Below are 27747 nucleotides of genomic sequence, written 5' to 3'. Positions count from 1 at the left end.
ATTTCCTTTTTTAAAGCTAAGATTCTATCGCACATGTATACCACCTTTTAAAAAAATCAATCCATTCATCAATGGGCATTTAGTTTCTTTCTATAGCTTAGCTATTGTGAATAATGCTGAAATAAACATAAGAGTGCGGATATCTGGGAGTTCCTGTCGTGGCGTCGCCAAAAAGAATCTGACTGAGGGAGTTCCCGCCATGGCTCAGTGGTTAGTGAATCTGACTAGGAACAATGAGGTTGTGGGTTTGATCCCTGGCCTTGCTCAGTGGGTTAAGGATCCGGCGTTGCCGCTAGCTGTGGTGTAGATCGCAGACGTGGCTTAGATCGGGCGTTGCTGTGGCTCTGGCGCAGGCTGGTGGCAACAACTCCGATTAGAGCCCTAGCTTGGGAACCTCCATATGCCTGGGGTGCGGCCCTAAAAAGACAAAAGACCAAGAAAAAAAAAGGAGTGCTGGTATCTCTTCCATATCCAGATTTCATTTCCTTTAAATATAAACCCAAAAGCAAGATTGCTGGATCTAAGTTAGTTCCTTTTAATTTTTTTTTTCTTTTTAGGGCCGCACGTGTGGCATATGGAGGTTCCCAGGCCAAGGGTCAATTCAGAGCTATAGCTGCTGACCTACGCCACAGCCACAGCAACGAAGGATCCAAGCCACATCTGTGACCTACACCACAACTCATGGCAGCGCCTGATCCTTAACCCTCTGAGTGAGACCAGGGATTGAACTGGAAACATCATGGTTCCTAGTCAGATTCATTTCTGCTGAGTCATGACAAGAACTCCTCTTATTAATTTTTTGAAGAACCTCCACAGTGTTTTCCATAATTTCTGTACCAGTTTACATTCTCACCGCCAGTGCATGGGGGTTCCTCAGGAACAACTTCCTTGATCTCTGTTGTTTCTGGGTTTTTTGTTTTGTTTTAGTTTTTTGTTTGTTTATTGCTATTTTTAACTCTTTGGACGGTCACCTCCTAATCCCACATTAATCTCTCTCTATAGGTATTTTCGTGCTGTCATCTCTCTGGTTCTCTTTCTTCTGCATTCTTCTCCCACTTACACGCAGCCTTATGATTACATGGGGGCTGCCTGAATAATCCAGAATAATCTCCCCATCTGTAGGTCAGCTGATTAGCAAACTTAACTCTATCTGAAAATTTAAGTCCCCTTTGCCACATAACCTCATATTCACAGGTTCCTGGGATTAGGATGCGGAAATCTTTGAGGGGCCGTTATTCTGCTGACCTGAACTCCCGACTCAGTAAGACAAAGATATTAATGGTTCTATCCTCCCTTTAACTCCCTCACCTGAAAATTCCCATCCTCTGACTTCTCTCATCTACATGTTGGTATCATCAAACTTTATATCATTTACATACTGTTTTGTACCCATAATTAAATCATTTGTTCTATGTGGATGGATTCATTCTAAAAGGTGAAAAATTAGTAACTTAATTTATTGTACTATATGATTCTAGGCTCAAAATAATGTCCCCTCAGAATTTTGAAGGTGTTGCTCCATTGTGTTGCTAACCTCCAGTGTTGCAAATGAGATGTCTGATGCTAATCTGATTTTATTTGGGGGAGTAGGGTTAGAGCGAATGCTGTTCCTAAGTATTCTATCCACAGGCAGTTGGGTGGGATGGTGATGGGGATAAACTCTCTGCTATTTAAGAATTTCTGGGGCAGCAGAAATGAATCCAACTAGGAACCATGAGATTGAGGGTTTGATCCCTGGCCTCATTCAGTAGGTTAAGGATTGGCGTTGCTGTGAGCTGTGGTGTAGGTCACAGACAAGGCTCGGATCTGGCATGGCCGTGGCTATGGCTGGAAGCTGTTGCTCCGATTAGACCTCTAGCCTGGGAACCTCCATATGCCCCAGGTGTGGCCCTAATAAGCAAAAAAAAAAAAAAAAGAATTTCTAGGAGTTCCCTGGTGGCCTAGTAGTTAAAGAACCCAGGATTGTTATTTCTGTGGCATGAGTTCAGTCCCTGGCCTGAGAACTTCTGTATGTTGCTGGTGTGGCCAAAAAAAAAAAAAAAAGGGAATTTCCATTAATTTTGTTGTTTTTTTCATGGAGTTTCACCCTGGCCCTCTCTCATCTCTAGAGTGCCTCTCCAGGATTCTTTTTATTAGACTAGTGCCCTCCCTGGGAGCATCGTCCTGGCTTGTGGCTTATACTGTATGTAACAGCTTTCCCACCCAGGCTCATGCACCATCATTCCTCTTCCTGCTTTCTGTCTTTCACACATCCATCCATATCTCTCATCCACCCTCAATTGCTTTAATGTGGGCAACTTGTTCCTTTTATTCCTTCACTATCACTTTTTTTTTTTAATGGCTGCACCCAAGCCATGTGGAAGTTCCCAGGCCAGGGACTGAATCTGAGCTGGACCTGCGACCCACACCACAACTGCAGCAATGCCAGATCCTTTAACCCACTGCTCTGTGCCAGGGATTGAACTTGTGCCTCCAGAGTGACCTGAGATGCTGCAGTAGGACTTCTAACCCAATGCCCCACAGTGGGAACTCCCTCCTTTACTGTCATTTAAAGGAATAAATGTTAGACCCCTATCTTATAGCAGTAGCAAATATTAACTCAAAATCAATTAAAAACTTAAAGACATGACCTGAAATCATAAAAATCCTAGAAGAATGACCCAGAAGTCCCACTCTTTGGGATCTCTACAGACAAAACTTTCCTTGAAAAAGACACATGCACCCGAATGTTCACTGCAGCACTGTTCACAATAGCCAAGACATGGAAACAACCTAAATGTCCATTGACAGATGATTGGATTAGGAAGATGTGGTATATATACACAATGGAATACTACTCAGCCATAAAAAGAACAAAATAATGCCATTTGCAGCAACATGGATGGAACTAGAGACTCTCATACTAAGTGAAGTAAGTCAGAAAGAGAAAGACAAATACCATATGATATCACTTATATCTGGAATTATATATGGCACAAATGAACCTTTCCACAGAAAAGAAACTCATGGATATGGAGAACAGACTTATGGTTCCCAAGGGGGAGGGAGAGGGAGTGGAATGGACTGGGAATTCGGAGTTAGTAGATGCAAACTATTGCCTTTGGAATGGATAAGCAATGAGATCCTGCTGTATACCACTGGGAACTCTACCTAGTCACTTAATGGTGGAGCATGATAATGTGAGAAAAAAGAATGTATATATATATGTGTGACTTTGTTGTACAGTAGAAAATTGACAGAACACTGTAAACCAACTCTAATGGAAAAAAGTAAAAATCATTAAAAAAATAAAATAAAATGAAAGTCCTAGAAGAAAACATAGGGAAAAATCCCAAAGACTTCGTTCTTGGCAATGATTTCTTGGATACAACACTGGAAGCACAAGCAACAAAAACAAACAAACAAAAAAAGCAAGTGGGGCTATATCAGACTGAAAAACTCTACATAGCAAAGTAAACCATCAACAAAATGAAAAGGTAGCCTATGGAATGGGTAAAAATATTTGGAAAACATACATCTGAGGACATTTCTGTGTGGTGCAATGGTTTGAGGATCCAGCATTGCTGCAGCTGTGGTGCCAGTTGCAACTGCAGCATGGGTTTGATCCCTGACCTGGGAACTTGCATATATGCCATGAGTGCAGCCCACCCCCACCCCTGAAAAACCCTGAAAACCCCACACATCTAATAAGGGATTAATATCTAAAATATACAAGGAACTCAAACTCAATATTCAAAAATTAAATAATCTGATTAAAAGTGAACAATGGATCTAAATAGAATATTTCCAAAGAAGGTATTCAGGTGGCTAATAGGTGCATGAAAAGCTTAATAATACTAATCATCTGGAAATGCAAATCAAAACGACAGTGAAATGTCTCATCACACTTGCTAGAATGGCTATTATCAAAGCATGAATGATAACAAGTACCAGCAAGGATGTGGAGAAAAGAGAACCTAGTGCACCGTTAGCAGGTTAATTTGTACAGTGGAAAACAGTATGACAGTTCCTAAATAAAAAATTAAAAATAGATCTACCATGTGATTTAGCAGTTCTGATCTCAGAGAGACAGCAGTGAGGGATGGCTTGAAGTGAGATCTTAATTTTCTGTTCAGGAATTGAACCTGGGCAGCCTGGGTAAAAACCAGGAGTCCTAGTCCCTGGAGTAGCTCGAGGCTAAAAGTAGAATTGCCCTGATTCTTGCCCCCTGTTGAAAGCAAGCATGTTTCAAGGAGGCAAAAACTGTAAAAACAGGTATAAAGTTTCTTGTTAGAGTCACAGGACAGCATGTGGGAGAGCACACAGAGGAGCAGTTTATTTAAGTCAGAAGCAAAGAAGTAACATACACCCTAAAGAGGGGTGCCGGTGTCCCCCTGAGTGAGGAACACACCAGAGAGGTGATTTAAATCACTTATATAGCATGGTTCTTCTGGGTCTTTGTTTAGCTTTAGCCAATTATCTTGTTTTAAGTCTTGTCTCACACCTAACTGGACACAGGATCCTCCCCAGTTTTTGTCTGCATCTTTTGGCAAAGATGGATTCCAGAGCAAAGGGTGCCAGGATGGTATCAGGACTTATTATGGCCTGGGACCCCCTGCCTTTCTGACCCCAGGAGTCTTACTGCGCATGTGTAATTGGGGAGGTCTCCTTGACCCTAGGAGTAATTGAAGTGGTCATCTTATCTTTCTAGTCCAGCAGAGCTCAGCTCCTGCAATTAACTTTTTCCTTGATGTGTCAGAGAAGCAAGGCCCAGTTCACTTGGCCTAACAAGTCCCAGCTGTTCTCAGCCCGGGGGCCCATCCACCTCCTACTCAAAATCACTAACTAGAGGAGATAACAGCACCTCCATATTCATCACAGCATTATTTAGAATAGTCAGGTAATGGAAAAAAACCTAAGTGTCTAAATGGACAGATGAATAGATAAAGAAGCTATGCGACATATACTACAATATTATTTAGCCACAAAAAAAGGGAAATCGTGCCATTTGTGAGAACATAGGTGGAACTTGAGGGTGTTGTGCCAAGTGAAATAAATCTTGCAGAAAAAGACAAATTCTGTAGAATCACACTTACATGTGAGATCTAAGAAAACGAATTATTGAAAAAATAAATGTAGATACTGAGAAAGAGGGAAGATAAATGTAATCACTAAATCTTTCATTTTGAACCCCAAACCTCTTCCCCTTTGTTCTTAAATTATTTCACCAGAACAAAAGTGTAAGACTAGCCTGACTATATGAGCTGTCCTTTTCCCGAGGTGCCCTTGTAACCCCTGCCCTGCTTTGGACATAGAGATGAAAACAGGTACTACATTGAGTCAATGGGACATGATGGCGTTCCCTTGCCTCACCTCCCATCATGTTAGAGCTGGTAGTTCTTGGCTGGGGTTCTTCCCCGAAATCCAGGGGCACTGGTATCAACTATGGTAAGACAGAAATGCAGGGGTTCATATCCTAACATTTTGATCCCATCTGTTTGTCCTGTTTGTCCCCAGGCACTCCCTGTGTAATTAACTTCTAGAGCTGGTTAGGTTAGGGTATTGTCTCTTCTTGGAGATTCTCAGGGAGCAGGGCTTGAGGGGAGATGAAGACAGATGTCACCTGTCCACCAGGGTCCAGGCTGATCGCCACCCCACATCCAGTTGCAGTGGATGTGGCATATATGAAGTCAGCATTTGACATTCTTAAAGACATAGAAGCCAAGAAGGCTTTACATCTACTGCCATTTCTTTCTTTCTTTCTTTTTTTTTTTTTTTGTCTTTTTGCCTTTTCTAGGACCGCTCCCACAGCATATGGAGGTTCCCAGGCTAGGGGTCTAATCAGAGTTGTAGCTGCCAGCCTATGCCAGAGCCATAGCAATGCAGGATCTGAGCCACGTCTTCGACCTATACCACCGCTCACGGCAACGCTGGATTCTTAACCCACTGAGAAAGGCCAGGGCTCAAACCCGAAACCTCACGGTTCCTAGTCGGATTCGTTAACCACTGAGCCACGACGGGAACTCCTGCCATTTCTTTCTCCAAGCCCTGAACCCCACCCTTATTCTTACTGTAGAAGCTAAAACATTATACTCTGTCTCCTATCTTTCCAAAAGCTTCTGTGCTCCAAAGGAATCTTAAAATAACCACAGCAGGAAATCTAGTACTTCTAAAAGAGAACGCTCCCCAAAGTTATCTCAAGTTGAGGATATGAAGTCATCACCATTAACCTTTCAAGGGCTAGAAGTTAAGTCTGGAGACTGGCTCTGTACATCACAGGCCTTTCACAAATTGGTATCTAAGGTTGCCCTTGGGGGAATCTTGAGTGGAGACTTTTCTCTGCTAAATGCAGGGTCCTCTGCTTTCCTTCCTCCTTGTCTCTACCCCTCCACCCTCAAGTCTACAATGTGGCCTCAATTCTGCATTTTCTACTAATAGGTCCTAAATCCCAGCAAAAAAAGTGTGGTGCTTGTTCCTTACCTCAGTTTTACTATGGCTCAAGTCACACATCCTCATTTCGAATTTCATACTTTGAGGGGCAGGTTGGACATGAATATGCCTAAGGATGTTGGATGTGTGTCACGTCCCTTTGAGGTAGAGTCCCTTCATCCAGAGAGGATGGGGAGAGAAGGTTCAGAAGCACTTTGTGACAGAAGATGGAGTGACTGGTTTTTCAAGAATTAAGTGCTGGCGGAGTTCTCGTCGTGGTGCAGTGGAAAGAAATCTGACTAGGAACCATGACGTTGCGGGTTCGATCCCTGGCCCTGCTCAGTGGGTTAAGGATCCAGCGTTGCTGTGAGCTGTGGTGTAGGTTGCAGATGTGGCTCGGATCCTGTGTTGGTGGCTGTGGTGTAGGCTGGCAGCTGTAGCTCCGATTAGACCCCTAGCCTGGGAACTTCCATATGCTGCGGGTGCGGCCATAAAAAAGAAAAAAGTCAAAGAAAAAAAAAAAAGAATAAGTGCTGGGGTGAAAGAGGTTTCCCTGGCACTCTGTGTGTGTGTGTGTGTGTGTGTGTGTGTATGGCAGGAATAACTAATGGAAAAGAATGAGAAGCACTGGGCTTCAGGGGAAGCTGGCAACTTATGACTTGAATTAAAGGGAAGACAGGGCAGCAGGACACCGCCGCAGAGGGTGGGTGAGGTCACTGGGGTCGGCTTTGCCGGATTCATGCTGCTGTCCCATAGCCTCCTCCCGGAGGTGCAACTTGCCTTTTTAGGGTGCCCCTCAAGTCAGCAGCTCAGCAGCTCAGGTGGTGGACTGGGATTCGGCCTTAGTATCACTGGCAGTTATTTTATTGCTGTGGCACTCTGCCTGGGGCCTGGTTACTGCAGTTATTATTTTGTTTATTTTTTAAAGGTTGTTATGAGGATTAAATAAGGTGTATATAAAACTGGGCATCGGGTAGAAGTGCAATAAATGATTCCTTTTCCCACCACCAAGGCTAGAGGGACCTGGTGATCACGAAGGGAGCGAAAGGTAGTAAGGATTTGAGAAACAATCCTATATCCACTCTTGGTAGATTTCCCTCACATTTCATTGTTTGTCTAACCGCCATTTAACATTTACCTCTATTTGCTTCTTCAGAAAATGTAGTCCAGTTATAGAATAGAAGCCCACTGCTTTTATTTATTTATTTTTGCTTTATTTTTGCTTTTTAGGGTCACATGTGCAGCATATGGAAGTTCTCAAGCTAAGAGTCGAATCGGAGCTGCAGCTGCTGGCCTACCCACAGCCAAAGCACCGCTGGATCCTTAGCCCACCTAGTGAGGCCAGGAATCTAAACTGCATCCTCATGGATACTAGTTGGGATCATTACCTGCTGAGCCACAATGGGAACTCCCCACTGCTTGTATTTTTTTTTTTTTTCTTTTTTTTTGAGGGTTGCACTCACAGCAACGCCAGATCCAAGCTCCATAGCTCACAGCAACGCCAGATCCTTAACCCACTGAGCGAGGCCAGGGATCCAACCTGAGTTCTCATGGATACTAGTCGGGTTGGTAACCGCTGAGCCACGACAGAAACTCCCCCACTGCTTTTAAATAAAGCAAGGGAATAGGAGTGTTTAATCTTGCTTTCAACCTGCTAGAATCAACATGGGGAAAAACGCGGAAAAAACCAACAATTATTGATTAATGATGTCAGTTCAATAAGTGCATCTTTTTTTTTTTTTTTTTTTTCTGAGAGCAGCTATTTTTTTAAACTTTTCCTTTGGGTTTCAGAATTAATAACTTTCTTCCCTGGGTGTTTTCCTCTTCCTTTTCGCATTAAAGAGGGAAACAAAAATGAAATGGTCTTTGAAGTTTTTCTTAACGATCTTTCTCAGCCATTTAAAATTCGCTTACTGTTGAATCTAAAATGCTCTTCTGTAACCAAAATCCTATTATGAATAAATAAGCTGGATTGTCTTTCTATGAAACCTCAGGAAGCTTCTTCCGCTTTTCCAGTCTTCACAGAACAATGTAAACACCTTTCAAGTGAAACCCTCAATGAAAGTCTTTTATTGATTTCCATGAAACTATATGGTTTCACAGGCAGTTAACTGACTGGGGTTCTTTTAAAACCAGTCATCTCCAAAGAGCACTTACTTCAAAGGGTGGATTATACAAAGCGAATTTGAAACAAACCAGCAGGAGCAGTCTCTTTAAATACGTATTTAAAAGATAAGACAACACAAAGTGCTGTTATTTGAAGAAATGGGCTCACCTCTTATTCTTCTGCTCAGGAAATTAATTAGAATGGATTAACTAGGAAAAGTGAAAAGGATGCCTGATCTCATTTTTGTCCGCTTCACACCCACCCCCACCCCCAGCCCCCAACATCTAGCCCTTCTGAATTTGTTTACTTAAAATCAGGATATGAAAAGTTTTGTGGATTGAATTTTAAAATTTCTTTGGTATGCAGAAGAACAAAAATGAGATGTTTTCATAAGCGTTTTTTAAAGTTCATGAAACCAAGCAGGGCCCTGTGGGCTCCTGAGCACACAATCCTTTCTGTGTCCCCCATTTCTTGTTTTCGGGGAATAAACTTCAGCCTCCATGACCTTTCCTGAGTTCCAAAGGGCAGGTTCAAACAGTTGCTACTCAGGGAAGGGAGGAGATGCAGAGACCGGAGAGGAGCAATCGAGAAACAACAGTACAGCTTTGGGGACAGGGTCCTGGTCCCTCTTCAAGGGATATGGATAACAATATCTTTGAGTTCTTCTGCAGAACGAAAACCCTCAACAAATGGAAGGTGTTAGTGAAGCATTCTTTATTCTGGAAAGGAGACACCACCAGACTACTGAACACCAGCTTTGAAAACATGCAAGCTTGCCTCTATCCTGATCCTTGTCTGTGGCCCAATTTTTCACTCCCCAAACTATAAAACCACCTCCCCCTTCTCTCCTAAGGGGGGCACAGTCTTTAAAGCATTAGCCTACTGTGACTCTCCTTTGCCTGGCAAAGCAATAAAGCTATTTTTTCTCCTTCACCCAAAACTCTGTCTCCGAGTTTCTATTCAGCACCGGTGAGCAGAGGCTGAGTTCGGGGAACATTCATAACAAAGTTGAAGAGTGATTGTAACAACGATTATTTCCTTGATTTACCCAAATATTTATTTCTAAGAGAAGAAATTGGAAATTTTCAAAAATCGACTCAAAGACTACTGCATACTTAATTGACATTCCTACTTAGTTTTCTTTCTTTTTTTTTTTTTTTTTGTCTTTTTGCCTTTTCTAGGGCCACTTCCCACAGCATATGGAGGGTCCCAAGCTAGAGGTCTAATCAGAGCTGTAGCCAGCAACCTACGCCAGAGCCACAGCAACACGGGATCCGAGCCGCGTCTGCAGCCTACACAACAGCTCACGGCAATGGCGGATCCTTAACCCACTGAGCGAGGCCAGGGGTCGAACCCGCAACCTCGTGGTTCCTAGTCAGATTCGTTAACTACTGAGCCACGATGGGAACTCCCCCTACTTAGTTTTCTTAACAGAAAGGTTAACTCAAAATCTGACTGTAGGAGTTTCTTATATATATAGTATAAGAAGAATATAAATATATATATTTTTCCCGTTAACATGACAACTAGGCCCTTAGTCCAAGAAGACTTAAAAAAAAATTAATTTGGGGAGTTCCTGTTATGGCTCGGCGGAAACAAATCCGACTAGTATCCATGAGGATGCAGGTTTGATCCCTGACCTTGCTCAGTGGCTTAAGGATCCAGCGTTGCTGTGAGCTATGGTGTATGTTGCAGATGAGACTCAGATCCCATGTTGCTGTGGCTGTGGTGTAGGGCACTAGCTACAGCTCCAGTTTGACCCCTAGCCTGGAAACTTCCATATGCTGCACCTAAGGCCCTAAAAAGTAAAAAAAAAAAAAAAAAAAAAATTTAATTTGTTCCCAGGAAGGTTGAGCAATGCTGAAAAACCTGTTGAACAACCCACTTCATTAACCTGGGCTCCCTGGGGTGTTATATAGGAGTATTTTCCTTCAGATTATTTATACTCAGAGGACTTGCCAAACAAATTAATAATGTGAAATGGATTAAATGGAGAATCTTTAAAACACTGGGGCAAAACTTTTAAAGCACCCATTTGAGTGCTGAAGAATCATTACTTTTCTCTATGCACAATACAGCTGAGGATAGTTACAAAAGATTTCTCTGGTTCCCCAGAGCATCTGCCTAAAAGGGCAAAAGACACATTGTTAGCTTATTTGTTATCATTACTTGAATTTGGAACAATAAAAGCACATTTCTTTAAACATTCCTTTAAGTGGGAATTAGTGGAGTAATATTTAAAAGATTGTCGACTGAAAAAAATGCACAACCTAAAATTTGAGAATTATGTTTTATTTGACGGACAATACTGAGGACTTGATCCCAGGAGGCACCCTCTCAGATAACTCTGAGAAACTGCTCTCAAGAGATAAGGGAGGGAGTTCCCATCGTGGCTCGGTGGTTAACGAATCAGACTAGGAACAATGAGGTTGTGGGTTAGATCCCTGGCCTTGCTCAGTGGTGTAGGTTGCAGACGTGGCTCGGATCCCGCATTGCTGTGGCTGTGGCGTAGGCCGGCGGCTACAGCTCCGATTAGACCCCTAGCCTGGGAACCTCCATATGCCTTGGGAGCGGCCCTAGAAAAGGCAAAAAGACAAAAAAAAGAGGTAAGGGAGGAGCCAGGATATACAAGAGTTTAAGAAAGCCAGATAGCTCAAATTAATGAAGTTTAGTGCTTTGCTGTGTAAGGGACGGTGCAGAAGTCTGGGCTCATTGAAATCATTCCTTTGGTATGCACCTCAGCTATCTGTGAGTATCCAGTGCTTTCTCATCCTGAGCCTCCTCAGGGTGCACCTATGGGCGTGGTTGCAGTGGCTCAAGGCATGGTGGCAGCCATCCTGTTTCTATTCTGAGTTCCCTTTGGGCTCGCCATAAGGGCAGCTGTAACGTGGGGGCCTGATGGCTACAATATCCTTTGTTTACTGCTTTGACAAGCAATATTTTTTCATTGACAAGATAAAAAGAAAATTATTTTAAGGAGGAATTATTTCTCCTGTCTCAAGCAGGCTGAGGAGCAGGAGCGACGTGGTTAGGGGAGTAGTGACCATAGAATCTGCAGCTCCTGTGGCCTGGAGGGCAGAATCCAGGCCAGAGAGGATTGAGGAGAGTGGAGCCACACTCTCTTGGAAGTTTTAAGACAAAGGAAAGAGGAAAGGATGGTGGCGAGTCAAGGGAGGTTGTCTTCATTTGTTTAATTTAGGAGAAATCTGACCATGTTTGTAGCTTAAGAATGATTCAATAAAGGAAAGACTGAAAATGCTTGGAAGAGAGAAAATTGAAGAGGTAGGAGATAATGGAATTAAAGGTAGGAATGAACAAAAGGGGGCAGGTTTGTGGGGGGCGGGGGGAGGGACCGAGAGGAGGGGAGATGGACTAGATACCAGAAAGATGATACCGGAATCGGGTTCTTGTTCACAGCAGTCAAAGAATGAATTCCGTGAACACACAGGCAGCAAGCAAGCAAAATCTTTATTAAAGAAAAGCAAATAGCTCCCAGGACAGCTGGGAGCGGGGAGAAAAGCCTTCTTTCTCTATTGTCCTTTAGGGGTTTTTATTCCTTCAAGGGGGAGGGTTCCAATGTGAGGTCTAGAAAGACGTGGTTTTTTCCCATTGGCCTTGTTCAATTACCTATATCAGTCCTTGTCCAATAGGGGTTTTAGGATTGGAAATGTCCTGTAAGTTTTCTGGTTTCTTTGTCTTCTTTCCTTAGATTAAGTCACCATTCCTCTCATTCCTTTTCTATCAGTGGAGGAGTGGGCTGGAGGTTCGAATTTCCAGTAGTAAACAAAGCCTGTGGGGAATGCGCATTTCCTGTAATAAAACAAGGCCTGTGGAGGCCCTGGAGCCCTTAAACCACAAAGAGTAATCAATAAACATATCAAAAGAATGTATTAGAGCCCATGCTCCTACTCTACCTACCTAAATTAGTATTCTGTCTCAGACTGGGAGTTTGGGATTGGCATATACACACTGAGGTATATGGAATGCTTGGCCAATGAGGACCTGCCGTATAGCACAGAGAACTCCTCTACTCAATATTCTATGATATATTTGGGAAAAGAATCCGAAAGAGAATGGATAAGTGTATATGTATGACTGAATCACTTTGCTGTACAGCAGAAATGATCACAACCTTTGTAACGCAACTATACTTCAATAAAACTTTAAAAAATGATTGATGAGGAGTTCCTGTTGTGGTGCAGTGGGAACAAATCCGACTAGAAACCATGAGGTTGTGGGTTCAATCCCGGGCGTCCCTCAATGCATTGCCGTGAGTTGTGGTGTAGGTCGAAGACTCTGCTCAGATCTAGCGTTGCTGTGGCTCTGGCGTAGGCCGGCAGCAAACAGCTCTGAATGGATCCCTAGCCAGGGAACCTTCATATGCCACAGGTGCAGCCCTAAAAAGACAAAAAAAAAAAAAAAAAAAAAAAAGACAAAAGTAAAAGATTGATGAGTATTAAAAAAGAATGAATACTTTGTATTTTAAGTTGCTCCGTTTAAGGGCTAAAAGTAGGGATTTGGAGTCCTATGTCTGCCAATATGCTCATCAAAACAAGGGAATAAATCAATAAAGAGGACTCCAGCAAGCCAGATCTCCAACAGAAGAGAGTAGCCAAGGGAAGTGCCAGGACAGAATGGCAGTGGTCAGTAGTAGCATGGAGGGATCCGACTACAGTAGTTTTGGAGAGCTCTGAGAGAGAAAGGGCTTGAATTGACAGACTATCTGACGTGAGGGATTATCTGGAGGAAAAGAATTACAACAGATCATATGGACATATGGAGGAGTTCCCTCTGTGACGCAACGGGATCAGCTACGTTTTAGGAGCACGGGGATGCAGGTTCAATCCCCTGCCCGGCACAGTGGATTAAGAATCTGTCATTGCTGCAGCTGCACCTTAAGTCAGATCTGATTCCTGGCCCTGGAACTCTATATGCTTCAGGGCAGCCAAAAATGAAAAAAGCAAACAAAAACAACAAAAAAGCCATATGGACAGATAGAGAAAAATCAAGATTAGGTCCATAAAAAAGTATGGGAGCCAAACAACACCAGATACTAAATACATGCTAGGTTCTGTTTAAGTGCTTTTATGTGTATATTTTTATTAATCCTTCTCATATAAAGCAGAAGAAACAGGTACAGAGAGATGAAGTCACTTGCTCAAAATCACAGCAAAGTTCTGACTCTAGGGCATGGCTCAAGAATCTTGACCCCCTAACCAGTAGAATGGACTGCTTCTCTAGGAAAGAGGGATGAGATTGAAAAATACAAGTGACAAGAAAGAAATGCTGTCCTTATACACTATGTGGTTCTGCAGTGAATAATTTGTACTAGCCATAATTACATAAATCCTGACTTAATTTTATGAAAACTGTGATATAATTAGATTGGCAAGATGGCAGATGGAAGTGCCCGGTGGGTTAAGCTTTCAGCCCACATGGAACATAAAAGATAATACACAATAAATATAGTCAACAGATTAGGAAATAACAGAGCAGAAGAATATTATTTTAAAAGATGGAGATAAGGAGTTCCCGTCATGGCTCAGTGGAAATTAATCTGACTAGCATCTGTGAGGACACAGGTTTGTTCCCTGGTCTCTCTTAGTGGGTTAAGGATTCAGCGTTGCTGTGAGCTGTGGTGTTGGTCACAGATGCTGCTCAGATCTGGTGTTGCTGTGGCTGTGGTGTAGGCTGGCAGCTATAGCTTCAATTCGTCCTCTAGCCTGGGAACCTCCAATTGCTGCAAGTGCTGCCCTAAAAAGACAAAACAAAACAACAACAATAAAAAGATGGAGATAAGAAGGAAAAACTGGAGTTCCCATCGTGGCTCACAGGATAATGAACCCGACTAGCATCCACAAAGTTTCGGGTTTGATCCCTGGCCTTGCTCAGGGCTTTAAGGATCCAGGTGTAGCTGTGAGCTTTGGTGTAGGTCGCAGATGGGGCTTGGATCCCGCATTGCTGTGACTGTGGCGTAGGCTGGTGGCTGCAGCTCCTATTCAACCCCTAGCCTGGAACTTCCATATGCTGCAGGTGCCCCTAAAAAGCAATAAATAAATAAATAAAAATTTAAAAAACTACATATAATAGTAGAAATAAAGGAGAATGCAGTTACCATAAGGAGTTGGGTGGGGGCACTATTACACTCTCATTGGTTTTTTGCCTAAGGTCCCAAATTGATGACTGTTCTGGAATGATTACCTCGTGGTTTACTTGTAATTGGAATTAATTAAAGTTTCACTACTAGGTTGAGATCCCTAGAGATTTTATGACAGAGAAATTTCTTCTTTTATATTTAAATACCAACAGAACACATCAGTAGGGTTTTTTTCAAACTTGAGAAAATTTTAGGTACTTAGACTAATTTTCTCTGCTTTTAAGCTATCCTTGAACGGGACATTAAATTTATAATGAAGTTTTCTAAATTCAAAGGTTAAAAAAAGCCAGTGTACTCTTATGCTTTTTCCTTTAATAACATATGTATATCACTATTGTTTTCAGTTCAGTGACTGGTATTTTTTAAACCCAACAGTGGCTTCTCCTTCCTAAAAAGGAAAAAACAAACAAAATCCTCAAACTCAGGAGGGAAAGACAGCAAATTATAAGCTAATTATTTATAATACGTTGTATATATACATGTATAATTAAATTGTATAAATGGAGCTAATGTAGTTAATTTAAGAACATTTTTTGGGGGGAAATATTTCACATGGTCTGCCAAGAGCGGCAGTCTTGTTGAAACAGGTCTATTGTTTCAGAAACAAGGGTTTCTGAAAAATCCACATCAAAAGAGATGGACTGTAAAATTACCTACAAGTTAAGAACACTGTGTACAACTGTTGTTCTTGAAAAGACCTGCAGAGTACTTAAAATAAAATTAAGGTGCCAATGTTTTATGTTATGTCTTACTGACATTACTTCTATTCTGATATTACCTCTATTAACTAACCACAGATGCAAATAATGCTATCGACCAGACCTTGAATAGTAACTGTAGGAGTTCCCATCGTGGCTCAGTGGTTAATGAATCCAACTAGAAACTATGAGGTTGCGAGTTTGATCCCTGGCCTTGCTCACTGGGTTAAGGATCTGGTGTTGCTGTGAGCTGTGCTGTAGGTCGTAGATGCGGCTCGGATTTGGCACTGCTGTGGCTCTGGCGTAGGCCGGCAGCAACAGCTCCAATTGGACCCCTAGCCTGGGAACCTCCGTATGTCGTGGGTGCAGCCCTAGAAAAGACAAAAAAAAAAAAGTAACTGTAAAGCCTTCAGAGCCAGACTTGATGTAAAGAAAAGAATGTTTCGGGCAACTCTAGTTCTATAAGGATCAAGCCATTAGTCACTGTAGTCACCCACTGACTGCATTGTGAGGGGACTTCAGAATGGAGAAAAATAGGAAGCAGTCTATGTTTTGTCCCTATATAGTGAAGATGCAAATCCAAGGCAAAACATCCTAGCCCCTAGATGGTTAAATTTCAGGAACTCCAAATTCTTGCACTTTCCCCTTTCATAGAAAAGTATTAAAATAATTAATGAGATGTCTGTTCTTTGTGATTAGCAGTAATCTTTTATGTTTGACTACTTTTTTTTTTTTTTCAGCAAAAAATGCACATATACCTGGGCTCTCATCTCTTCAGAGCAGTTCTTCAGACCCATCCAAGTGGCTAACTCCTGAGCTATGGTCCACAGAAGGGCCCCTGAATACTTTCACCTTGTGCATTTTTCTTTCAGTTGACAGTGGCCACGTTCCTTTGAGTTCTCCCAGCAGGGAGGAAGAATTATTTCTTAACGTCTTTTTAACTCATACCAGTTAGGGCTTATGAAGGTCAGGTCCTGTTCTGCATAGTCTGTAGGGGTGACTTTTATGCACTATTAGTCCTCGTTTCGCAGATGATAAAACTGAGGCTCAGAGGTTGCCCTGCCTGTTCTTGGTGGAGTTAAAATTCATAAGTTAATGGGTCCAGAAGCACAGGCTTCTGCTGTGTTTTGCAGGTACCTTGGACATAGTCTACAAAGTCTCCCATTATTAAATCATGTTCTCTTTGCCATGTTGTTACTAATATAGTCACAGAATCCTCACACATTGTTATCAATTTGGCAAAAAGAGCACAGGATTCTGGAGGCCTAGATCCTACTACCAGCTCGGCCTGTAACCCAGTGGTGCCCAGGTTCTATCCCTGGCCTAGGAACTCCTCCTTTTTTTAAATTATAATTTTTAAAATTTTAGTTAGAGCCAACTCTCATTACTTCCCATGGTTCTGAGTAGGGCTTGCTCCATTCTTTTTCTTTTTTTTTTTCCTTTGTCTTTTCTAGGGCGGCACCACAGCATATGGAGGGTCCCAGGCTAGGGGTCTAATCGGAGCTGTAGCTGCCAGCCTACGCCACAGCCGCAGCAATGCCAGACCCGAGTCGTGTCTTCGACCCACAGCACAGCTCACGGCAACACCAGATCCTTAACCCACTGAATGAGGCTGTGGATTGAACCCGAAACCTCATGGTTCCTAGATAGATTCGTTAACCACTGAGTCACTACGGGAACTCCCATTATTTTTCTTCTTCTAAATGCTGGCATCTGAGATTCTAGGAGATTCTGTTACCAACCGCGGTCCTTGGACTGTTTAATGAACAGAAATTGTTAAGAGGCCAGATAAGAATTTCAGGCAAGGCTTAGTTAGTTAGGGCTGAAGCTGCTGCATCAGGGAGAAAAAGCAAGAAACAGGTGCCCTTGGAGTTCCCATTGTGGCTCAGAGGTTAACAAATCAGACTAGTATCTATGAGGACGAAGGTTCAATCCCTGGCCTTGCTCAGTGGGTTAAGGATCCGGCATTGCCATGTATTGTGGTATAGGTTGCAGACATGGCTCAGATCCTGCGTTGCTGTGGCTGTGGTGTAGGCTGGCTGCTACAGCTCCGATTGGATCTGGGTTGTGGGTGTGGCCCTAAAAAAAAAAGGAAAAAAAAAAAAAAAAGAAACAGGTGAACTTGCCAGCTCTGGGAGGGAAGCTGCTTGGGTCTTTAAATGGGATAACTGCAGGGATGGATGGATGAGTTTGACAAAAGGCATAGCTTTGGTAGTCTCTCTACCCTGTGGTGGTACAGTATTCAGGGATCATGGACAGTACTCTGCTTTTACTCCTGGCACCTGAAAAACCTGTAGTTTGTGACCTTTTTGTATCCTGTTGCTCAAAATTGCCTCAAATGTGTATGTGTGCAGTTATTTTTAGTCACATAATTTTTTTGTATTCTGTTGCTCAAGGAGCCCTTTGTGCAGGTGCAAGCACTCTGGTAGAGGATCCCTGTTCCCAGCCTGTCTCAATTCTGGGAGATCCTCTGCAGCTAAGACTTTCCTCTAAGTCTTCACCTCCTAAACTGCCCCCAAAGACACTACTTTGCCAAAGGCTTAAGGTCAGGCTTTGCATCACATCAGAGGGGGGAGATGTGGATTCCTGTCCACCTGCTTCTTCAGCTTTGCCGTTATGTTTTGGGCAAATTATTGAAACTGTTTGGGCTTCAGTTGCCTCATTTCTAAAATATGTAATGCTTGGAGTTCCCCTCGTGGCAAAGTGGTTAACGAATCCGACTAGGAGCCACGAGGTGGCAGGTTCGATCCCTGGCCTCGCTCAGTGGGTTAAGGACCTGGCGCTGCCGTGAGCTGTGATGTAGGTCGCAGACGCGGCTGGGGTCTGGTGTAGCTGTGGCTCTGCTGTAGGCTGGCGGCTGCAGCTCCAATTGGACCCCTAGCCTGGGAACCTCCATATATCGCGGGTGTGGCCCTAGAAAAAACAAAACAAAACAAAAAACGTAATGCTTGCTTTAAGGAGTAAAAGGGTTTGGTGAAAGTTTGCACTAACAGAAATTCCTCTTCTTGGGGAAGTAGCCATGAGGAGAGCAGATTTGGGTAGAGGGAAAAACTTGGGGTGCCTCTCTGCCTTTTGCACAGAATATTGGGGATTTTTTTTTTTTTTTTTTTTTTTAAGCTAGAGTCTGGTGAGAGGAAGCAGGAATGCAAACTAATTTTCAGGACCGGGATGCACTGTCACACGGGTTGGGGAAGAGAGACTGGAAATTAGACCAATGTCCTAGGAAACGCAGAATGGGCGCTCAGCAATCTTGGCAGATGAGGAAGATAAAGAGAATTTTGGAACAGGGATCTCATGGATATCCCAGTTCGGCACAAGGCAGAGTACAGACCAGCTCTCAGCCATTCCCAATGCGCCAGTTCAGCGCAGAACACTCAAAATCGCTCACTCAGGGCTCCAAGCTTTATTGAGTTGGGAACCGATAGGGAGGCCGGCTCGACGGCGGGCAGACCCGGGAGTCCAGCGCGGCACCGGAAAGCGATCACTGCCACCAGCTGCCTGACGCCAGCGGAAGTGCCTGCGAGGGGCAGGCCTGCTCCGAGGCGGTGCGCCAGCAAAGGGGCGGGTTCAGGCTCAGACTCGGCGGCCAGCCTCTGGGGACCGGGGGGGAGGGGCCAGCGGTGGCGGGGCGGGGTTTGGAGGCGGTTGTTTTTACCCAGGCCGCCGTGCCTAGCGCTCAGCTGGAGCTGCGCGGCGTGGAAGCGTGAGCCTTCTTGGAGAGGGGCTCTAGAGCCAGGAGGGAGCCTAGAGGGCCAAAGGGAAGCTGAGAGCAGGAGAGCACGCCGGTGGTGGTCGGCCGTCGCAATGTCAGCGCAGTGCTGTGCGGGCCAGGTGAGCTGGGGGAGACGCATCGGGCGACCCCGCCAGGAGCAGAGGCAGCGCCAGCTTCCCTGGGTGCGCGCCCCAGCTCCGCGGGCGAAACTGGGGCCGGTGACCCGTGCCGCCTGGGTTATTGCCTCGGGCTGGAGCGCGGCGCTCAGCGGTCGGGGAAACCCTGTGCTGTGGGCAGACAGGCGGGAGGGACACGGGGAAGCCCTAGAGGCGATCCCAAGGTCTTCCCGTTCGGCTGTGAAACTTCGTTTAGGGCGGGGCGGTCAAGGCTTGGGCGGAGTATCCCGACAGAATCTGGGGCACGTCGCCTCCTCCCCAGGGCAGGAGTGTGTGGTGCTGAGCTCTGTAGCCCACCTGGCTCTGCCAAGCCCATGAACCCAGAATAAGACGTGCGTTTGGGCAACCTCTCCTTTTACATGACCTGAACGAAACTTGGGTTGTATGGCCCAGGCAGGTTGCTGTGGACATCTGACAAGGCATTGGCTCTGTTCGTTCGAAAATGTCTTGAAGCCTGCTTTCCAAACCACAGTGCTCAGGGCTGGGCGCAGGGGAGACTCAGCCCTGTGTCCTGAGTTTCCCGACCCACCTTGGCTGGGCGCGAACGCGGCTGCCTTGGAAGAGCTTGAGCCTTCCCATCCCTCCTTTCACATGAACTTGCCCGAACCTGTTTTGTAACTCTCGCCTGTTAAACTCATGATATCTTAAACATGTATGTCCACTTGGGATAGGCGTCTTCTACCGGTTAGTAGTGCCTGGGGCAGAGGTAGTACGTTTTAACGCCTTAACGCTGATTTCACTCCTTCCTGCAGAGTTCGAAAAAAAAAAAAAAGTAGGTAAAGCCTTTGGAACGTCGCGCTCCCTCTTGCCTAGACGTGTTGATTATCATCATTTTTGTACTGAGTTTTAATGGTGCATTTTCTCAGATGAGTCTAACTCCGGGGGGCCATTCAAGTACAAGGGCTGTTCTTGCATCCTAATCCATTTAGCCTGGCGACAAATCAAAGGCCACAGTGTAGGTGACCGTAAGTGATGGCAGGGGTTAAGCTGTGGGTTTTTGTAATCGACTGATTATACTGGCAGATAGTCCGCCCTCTCTTGCGTAGCCATGTGAAGTTATCGCTTGGTTTTTGAGGTCTCATACTGTACTTGGCATGCATTCAAGCTGGCCTTTTCAGAGATGAGGAAATTGAGGTTTTTTACCTGAGATAGAATGACTTGCCCTGCCTGAGTCAGGGAGACTCAGACACCCTAAAGGACGCTAAACACCTTCTCAGGGCTTTGGAGAGGAGGTGCACCAGAAAAAGTTGTTTTCCGAATGATCCGAATCTCAAGAAAGCTTTGCAAATCCTTCATTGTTGTTTTGAGATAGTTCCAATTTAATGTGACACTTTGTTAATATAGTAATTACATTACAGATATTTTAGGCACCTGTTCTCCATTCCCTTGAAAGCCCCTTGAAGCTTTCTGTGGCTCCCAGCAGCTAATAAAGAGTCTAAACATCATTGCCAGTATTCAAGTGGGCTTGTAAAAGAATTATTGGTATGGTTGGTATTTTGGCAGAATTTAATGACTTTCTAAAATCCCCCTCTCAGGACTTTGGAAAGAACCAAATCCTGGCGGTTCATCACTGGAAAGTTAACTTCTGCTTTCTTGGGACTGCTTGAGGCTTCACTGTGGTGGGTCTCATTGCAGGGAGGGGGTTAACGACATTGTGATTTCGAGTGGATGGGGCTGTTAAGAAGTTCACATTTAAAGAAACCACAGCATCTTCAGAAGCTATCTATGAATCTTTAAAGAAAATTTTTTTCTTTGAGTACCTGTGAATTGATTTTACTTCCATCACTTCTGCCATCATTGTATGGGTTCCCCCCACTACCACCAACCAACTTCCCAACTCTCTGGATACTAACTGGATGTACAACAATTCAGTTTAATTCTAACCCTACCTGGAATTAGTGTCCCACAGGTTGAGGGCTTAATCCCCAAGACTCCCTCCCACTCGCATTTCTGCTGCCAACCACAAGTCTCCTGGGCCTCGCATACCCAGGAATGAAGACCAAATATAATTTCTGATTATGTCACAATATCACTGTGTGGAGATGCTGGAGATAGGGCAGTGAGCCAGACAAACGTCATCTCTGTCTCAGTGGCCGGTCCAGCTAGGGGGTGGGGATGGGGCAGCATTTCATAAGCATGTAAGCAATGCAACAGTGAGTACTGTAACAGGTCCTGGTGGCAGAGCGGCTTTAGGTAGATGAGGTAGAGAAGCAGACATGACCAGATGTGACCAGAGGCCGGCAGCCCCACCATTGCAGTTAGGATTTTATTCCTGTTACAGGGAGAGGTGTTGGAAGATTTTGAGGAGGTGAGAACGGTGGCTTGATTTACACTTAGAAGATCATGGAGTTCCCGTCATGGTGCAGTGGTTAATGAATCCGACTAGGAACCATGAGGTTGTGGGTTCGATCCCTGGCCTTGCTCAGTGGGTTAAGGATCCCGGCGTTGCCGTGAGCTGTGGTGTAGGTTGCAGACGCGGCTTGGATCCTGTGTGGCTGTCGTGTAGGCCAGTGGCTACAGCTCCTATTAGACCCCTAGCCTGGGAACCTCCATATGTCCTGGGAGCAGCCCTAGAAAAGGCAAAAAGACAAAAAAAAAAGGAGATCACTTTGGGTGCGGTGAAGACTTGACTGTGTCAGAGACTAGCATGGAGGTAAGGGAGAACAGTCAGAGCTGTTCATTTAGTGAATATTTTTTATTGCCTCCTCCTGTGTGCCAGCGGTGTTCAGGGCTTCAGCAATGAACCAAAATCTTGCCTGGTGGAGCTTGAATCCTGGCAATGTGCTATTGCTGCAGACAAGGAGGACAGAGTGTGGTACCTTAATTTAGGGCGTAGTAGTGCTCACAGTGGGATGTCATTGACTTCTAGGCGTATTTTTTTTTTTTTTTTTGGCCTTTTCTAGGGCCGCTCCTGACACACTTGTGGCACATGGAGGTTCCCAGGCTAGGGGTCTAATCAGAGCTGTAGCCGCCAGCCTAGGCCTAGACCAAAGCCACAGCAACGCGGGATCTGAGCCGTGTCTGCGACCTACACCACAGTTCATGGCAATGCCGGATCCTTAACCCACAAGCAAGGCCAGGGATCGAACCCGCGACCTCGTGGTTCCTAGTCAGATTCATTAACCACTGAGCCACAACAGCAACTCCCTTCTGGGGGTATTTTAGAGGTAGAGTTGGGCTTTTGCATTGTTGAGAAGTGGGGTGTGGAAATGTGAGATTGTGTTTATGACACAAACTGGATAGATGATCGTGCTGTCTACTGAGGTGAGGTAGAAGGCTTGAAGCGAGGAGAACAGTTGGCAAGGAAAACCCACAGTTTTCTTTTGGCTTTGTTACGTTTGGGATGCCTGTTATAAATTAAATGGAGAGGAGTTCTCATCGTGGCTCAGCGATAACGAACCCGACTAGGATCCCTGAGGACTCCAGTTTGATCCCTGGCCTCGATTTGTGAGTCGGGGATCTGGCATTGCCGTGAGTTGTGGTGTAGGTCGCAGATGCAGCTTGGATCCCTATCAGGGAAAATTCGTAACCCACAAAAGAGCCCAGGCTTTGGACCCAGGGCTGGGTTTGATTTGGGAATCTGGACACCGAGGACTGGTGTGACTGGGCCCATGTTACTTACCCTCTACTTACCTCAGTTTTCCTCAGCTGTTGAATGTTGAATACTTCCTGGAGGTATTGCGAGGATTGCTTGCGATTAAGTCTCTAGGACAGGGTTTGGCAGAGTAAGGAACTTCGAGCGGCTATTACCTACTTGCACCTGGACCATCTCTAGGTCTTTCTTTTTTTTTTTTTTTTTTCTTTTTTGGCTTTTAGGGCTGCGCCCATAGCACAGGAGGTTCCCAGGTTAGGGGTCGAATGGGAGCTGTAGCTACCAGCCTGCATCACATTCACAACAACACAGGAACCAAGCAGCGTCTGTGACTTACAGTACAGCTCAAGGTAATGCCAGATCTTTAACCCACTGAGGAAGGCCAGTGATAGAACCTGCAACTTCATAGTTCCTAGTCGGATTCGCTTTTGCTGAGCCACAGCGGGAAACCCTAGGTCATTTTATTTTTGCAATGACTCTGATACACACTTTGGTTTTCCTTAGGCTCTTGGCTACTGGATGCTCATGGAAGGAGAGGTCACAGGAGAGTGGTCACTCAACACTTTCTAGGTACCCAGCACCGTGGTAGACCCCTGGGCACTGGGTGATGAACAAAGTCTGTCTTTGCTCTCCTGAGATTTAAGGGCCTGTTGGGGCTGGAAGTGTGGGGAAAGATCATTACAGAAAGTGACAGGACACCCTGTCTGAGGTGAAATGAGATGTGTAACGGAAAATCTCAACACCCTTTTCAAGGCAGTTTGAGAATAAGGCTTGGCAGCATTTACTGAAGGCAAGTATAAGCATTAACGATAGTAATAACAATAGCTGGAGTTCGGTTCATGCCTCCAAGTGTGCTGTTTTTACCTGCATTATATCATTCTTTCTTCACGATAACCCTATGGGGTGGGTAATGTTCTAGTTGGCCTCCTCCAAGTGAGGCAACTGAAGTGCAGAGAAATGAATTAACTTGATTGATGTTGGGTAGTGGGGGAGCCAGGCCTTCAGCACTGGCCCACCTGACTTAAGTTGGAGCTCTTAACCTGGAAATTGCTATTCCTTATTCTTCTTCTTTTTTTTTTTTTTTTTGTCTTTTTGAGTGCTGCACCCGAGGCATATGGAGGTTCCTAGGCTAGGGATCTAATCGGAGCTACAGCTGCCGGCCTCCACCACAGCCACAGTAATGCAGGATCCGAGGCGAGTCTGTGACCTACACCACATCTCACGGCAACGTCAGATCCTTAACCCACTGAGAGAGACCAGGGATCGAATCCGAAACTAATGGCTTCTAGTCGGATTTGTTTCTGCTGCGCCACAACGGGAACTCCAATTCTTTATTATTCTTATTATAGGATGATTAAATCATAAGGAACTGTTGCTTGTGGTTGTTGCTTATAATGGCTTTAAGGCAGTTTTAAATACACAGCTCTGAGGCTGTCTCAGTAGATCTTGGGGGTTGCCAGGAGTTACAAATGGGCAAGGTTTAGCTTCTTTCTTACAACCTGCTTCAGGTTATAAGGACAAGTCTCAGACCAGATTTGGCCACTTGTGCATTTATCAGCAAGGAGGCAGGTACGAACAGTCATGTAGCCAGATCTGCGGCTTCACAAAGTTCCACATATTTGCCCTTCTTGGTGCACTGACAAGCAGTGTCCCTGCTCCCCTGGGCAAATGTGACAACCTTCTAGAAGGCAAAACTTGACCAAGACTGCTAAAGCAGCAGGACCTCATGGATGAGTCAAGCCCAGGGTGCCATTCCCAGGCAGAAGACTCACTCAGTCCTTGTAGCCAGTTCATGAAAGCGCAGGGATACCCACGCCAAGGTATTTCCAGCTACCAGGGACTGTCCATTGTCAAAGATAAATCAGAGTTCCCATTGTGGCTCAGGGGGTTAAGAACCCAACATAAGTGCCTGTGAGGATGTGGGTTCAATCCCTGGCCTCAGTTATTGGGTTAAGGATCCTGTGTTGTCATGAGCTGCAGCTGCAAGCTGCAGCATGAGTCACAGATGTGGCTCTGATCTAGCGCTGCTGTGGCATGGGCCTGGGCAGTCAAAGCTCTGATTTCACCCCTAGCCTGGGAACTTCCATATGCCGCAAGTGAGGCCGTAAAAAGGAAAAAAAGATAAATATAGCTGGACATTAGTTAAAGCAATGAAAACAGGTTTTATTCAGGAACACCTCAATGACGGTAGGAAAGAGCTGATTGCCATCCTAACTTGCACAGGTGACTGGAAGGATGAAGGAGGAGGGAAGAGGGTGCGGGGGTCTGAGTTAGGGAAATGAGACCTTATAAAGTGTTGTTTGGGAGTTCCCACCGTGGCGCAGTGGTTAACAAATTCGACTAGAAACCATGAGGTTGCGGGTTCGATCCCTGGACCTCCCTCAGTGGATTAAGGATCCAACATTGCTGTGAGCTGTGGGGCAGGTCGAAGATGTGGCTCTGGTGTAGACCGGTGGCTACAGCTCCAATTAGACCCCTAGCCTGGGAACCTCCATATGCCGAGGGAGCCGTCCCAGAAAAGGCAAAAAGACCAAAAAAAAAAAAAAAAAAAAAAAAAAAAAAGGGAAGTCAGGGAGTTCCCAAGGTGGCTCAGTGGTAACAAACCCCACTTGTGTCCATGACCACATAGGTTCGATCCCTGGCCCCACTAAGTAGGTTAAGGATCTGGCATTGTCGTGAGCTTCAGTGTAGGTCACAGACACAGGTCGGATCCCAGATCCTGCTTGCTGTGGCTGTGGTGTAGGCTACAGCTCCTATTCGACTCCTAGCCTGGGAACTTCTATATGCCGTGGGTGTGGTCTCTAAAAAAAAAATAAAAAAAATAAAGGATGTCAGCACCTATCTTAGGTGCTGGCTAGAACAGAAAAGTCTCTTTTTATAGCCCTGAGCTTTTCCAGACAAGAACTCTAAAGGCAAAAGGCAGTAGAGTCACTCCAGGGATGCAGCCTTAGGCTTCTGGAAGCTATGTTAAAGTTTGATCAGATCTTCATGCAGTGGTTTGGGTAGAGTTCTTGCAGTTTTCGCCATTTCTCATCATTATTCTGATTATCAAAACCTGGGGTCATCGAGGAGGCTGAAGGAGGCTTTTAGAGGGTGGCCCTCAGTGTTAGCTGGAATGAGTCTTCCTTATCAGGGCATCCGATCACCTCTAGATTGTAGCTTAAATCAGACAGACAGGCACACACACACATAACAGTCCTTGAAGACTTATTTAAAAGGTAAGTTATACAGTGGGAAAATAAAAAAAATTTAAAAAATTAAAAAAAAAAATAAAAGGTAAGTTACACCCCACACATAAAGGCACTGATTTCCCGGAGATGACTCTCCTCCTTCTCCGTACAACCCAAATCTCTGCTTTCAAGGCCACACTTCAGAAGTGTTTCCTGCAGAAATGACCTTCCCATTACCTGAGAGTTCTCTTCAGAACTACACCCCAAACCTGTCCACACTACCTAGTTTGTGGTCGTCTGATGCACTAGAATTGTTTCCTGGATATGGCGTGCTAGAGTTTCCTCTCTCCGCCTAGACTGAGTGCGTGCTATGACCTATCTGCATCCCCTGTTGAGTGCTTTTGGTTACAAAACTCTTGTCCCTGTAGCTCTTTGTTTATAGTGATGGGAAATGTTAGGTCCTCACCATATCATGTGTTGCTTCTACCCTTGGAAGAGATCCAGGCACAAAAGTTCATTCTTTCCGTGACTGCTGCTTTTTTGATCAGTTTGGAGTGTTTGTGAAGCACATATCATCACCAAGGGAGAACCATGTTTTGCTGTTTTACAGCAGTCACTCATATTTAATATATATCATTTTACTTTGCAGAGTTGGGATTATGTTGTAGGTGCTTTGTTTGATCTACTCGTACTGAGTTGTGGAGTGGCCAAGGGAGTTTTTCAAGTGCACCAGCCACTTATTTGCAGCCATGTTTTCTGGGCTTACACTCAGAAAATTAAGTGTCATAAGAGAAAATAGTGTATTTCTCTACCGGCAAACTTGTCAGTTTTCCAGAGGTGTTAAGTAAATGCAAATCTGTGAAAGTCAGTTCATAGGCTTATGTGTTAATAGGTGTGTGTGTGTGTGTGTGTGTGTGTGTGTGAGTGAATTCCCAAAAGACTAAAAATAATGAGAAAATCCCAGCTACACCCCCTTTATGCCATTGACAGTATAGTTCAACCATTTTCAACATCTTCTTTGACTTTGGTCTTTTTCTTTATAGTCACTTATGCGGATACCATCTGCCTATATGGTGATTGGTGTTTGAGTCACTGTTTCCTGCTACAGAAGGGTGCTTCTCTCTGTTTCAGTTGCACTAGGTTCTGTGCTGCTGCTGCTTTTTTTGGCCATGCCTCAGACAACACAGGAACAAATGGAGTAACCAAGGCTTCCTTTGATAGAAAAGACGTGTGTTGATTCTCACAGCATGTAGAAGTTCCCAGGCTAGGGATCAAACCTGAGTCACTGCAGTGAAAATGCCAGGTCCTTAACCCCCTGAGCCACAAGAGGACTCCAAGACCTGGCCTTCTTAGCACTAGTATTGGCAATTTTATTTTTCTCTTCATTTTATAGCATGCGGGCAAAATACTGTAAAATGGCCACATTGTTTTGGCTGACAAAGATAGCGATTTGGCTGATGTTGAGCTGTTGGCTAACACAGCTCTCTATGTCGTCAGCCAAGTTCAGGTTGTTGGAAACGGACCTTGGACAGTAAAGAGAGTGAAGCTGTTGTAGTTGGGGTGTCTGCATGAGAAGGTTGCTCCTTCAGATTTGTTTTCTTGGGCAACTTTGTAGCTGACCTGGGTGAGTTGACAAGTAGCTTTGGTCTGAGTGGGATTGCTCTGCTGGGAGGGCTGAGGGAGGCTGATCTGTAGGGAGCAGAAGGCAGCCTCTGACTCATCTCTCT

At 44.8% G+C, this 27747-nt stretch overlaps 1 protein-coding gene across 2 annotated transcripts in view; it reads left to right on the top strand.

The window, feature by feature from the left end:
- SERINC5 (serine incorporator 5) overlaps positions 1-27747 on the top strand; it is a 149075-nt gene that overhangs the window by 11944 nt on the left and 109384 nt on the right. The window contains exon 1 of one of the 2 annotated variants that reach the window (XM_013994946.2): positions 19006-19201. The exons of the other annotated variant lie outside the window; for it this stretch is intronic. Within the exon in view, the coding sequence (XP_013850400.1) occupies positions 19175-19201 (27 nt within the window). The 5' untranslated portion in view covers positions 19006-19174. Of the gene's footprint in view, positions 1-19005; positions 19202-27747 lie in introns of those variants that run through there. 2 annotated transcript variants of the gene reach the window in all.

This window comes from Sus scrofa, chromosome 2 (genome assembly GCF_000003025.6).
Source record: "Sus scrofa isolate TJ Tabasco breed Duroc chromosome 2, Sscrofa11.1, whole genome shotgun sequence".
NCBI lineage: Eukaryota > Metazoa > Chordata > Mammalia > Artiodactyla > Suidae > Sus > Sus scrofa.
This window is presented reverse-complemented; position numbering and strand designations above follow the sequence as displayed.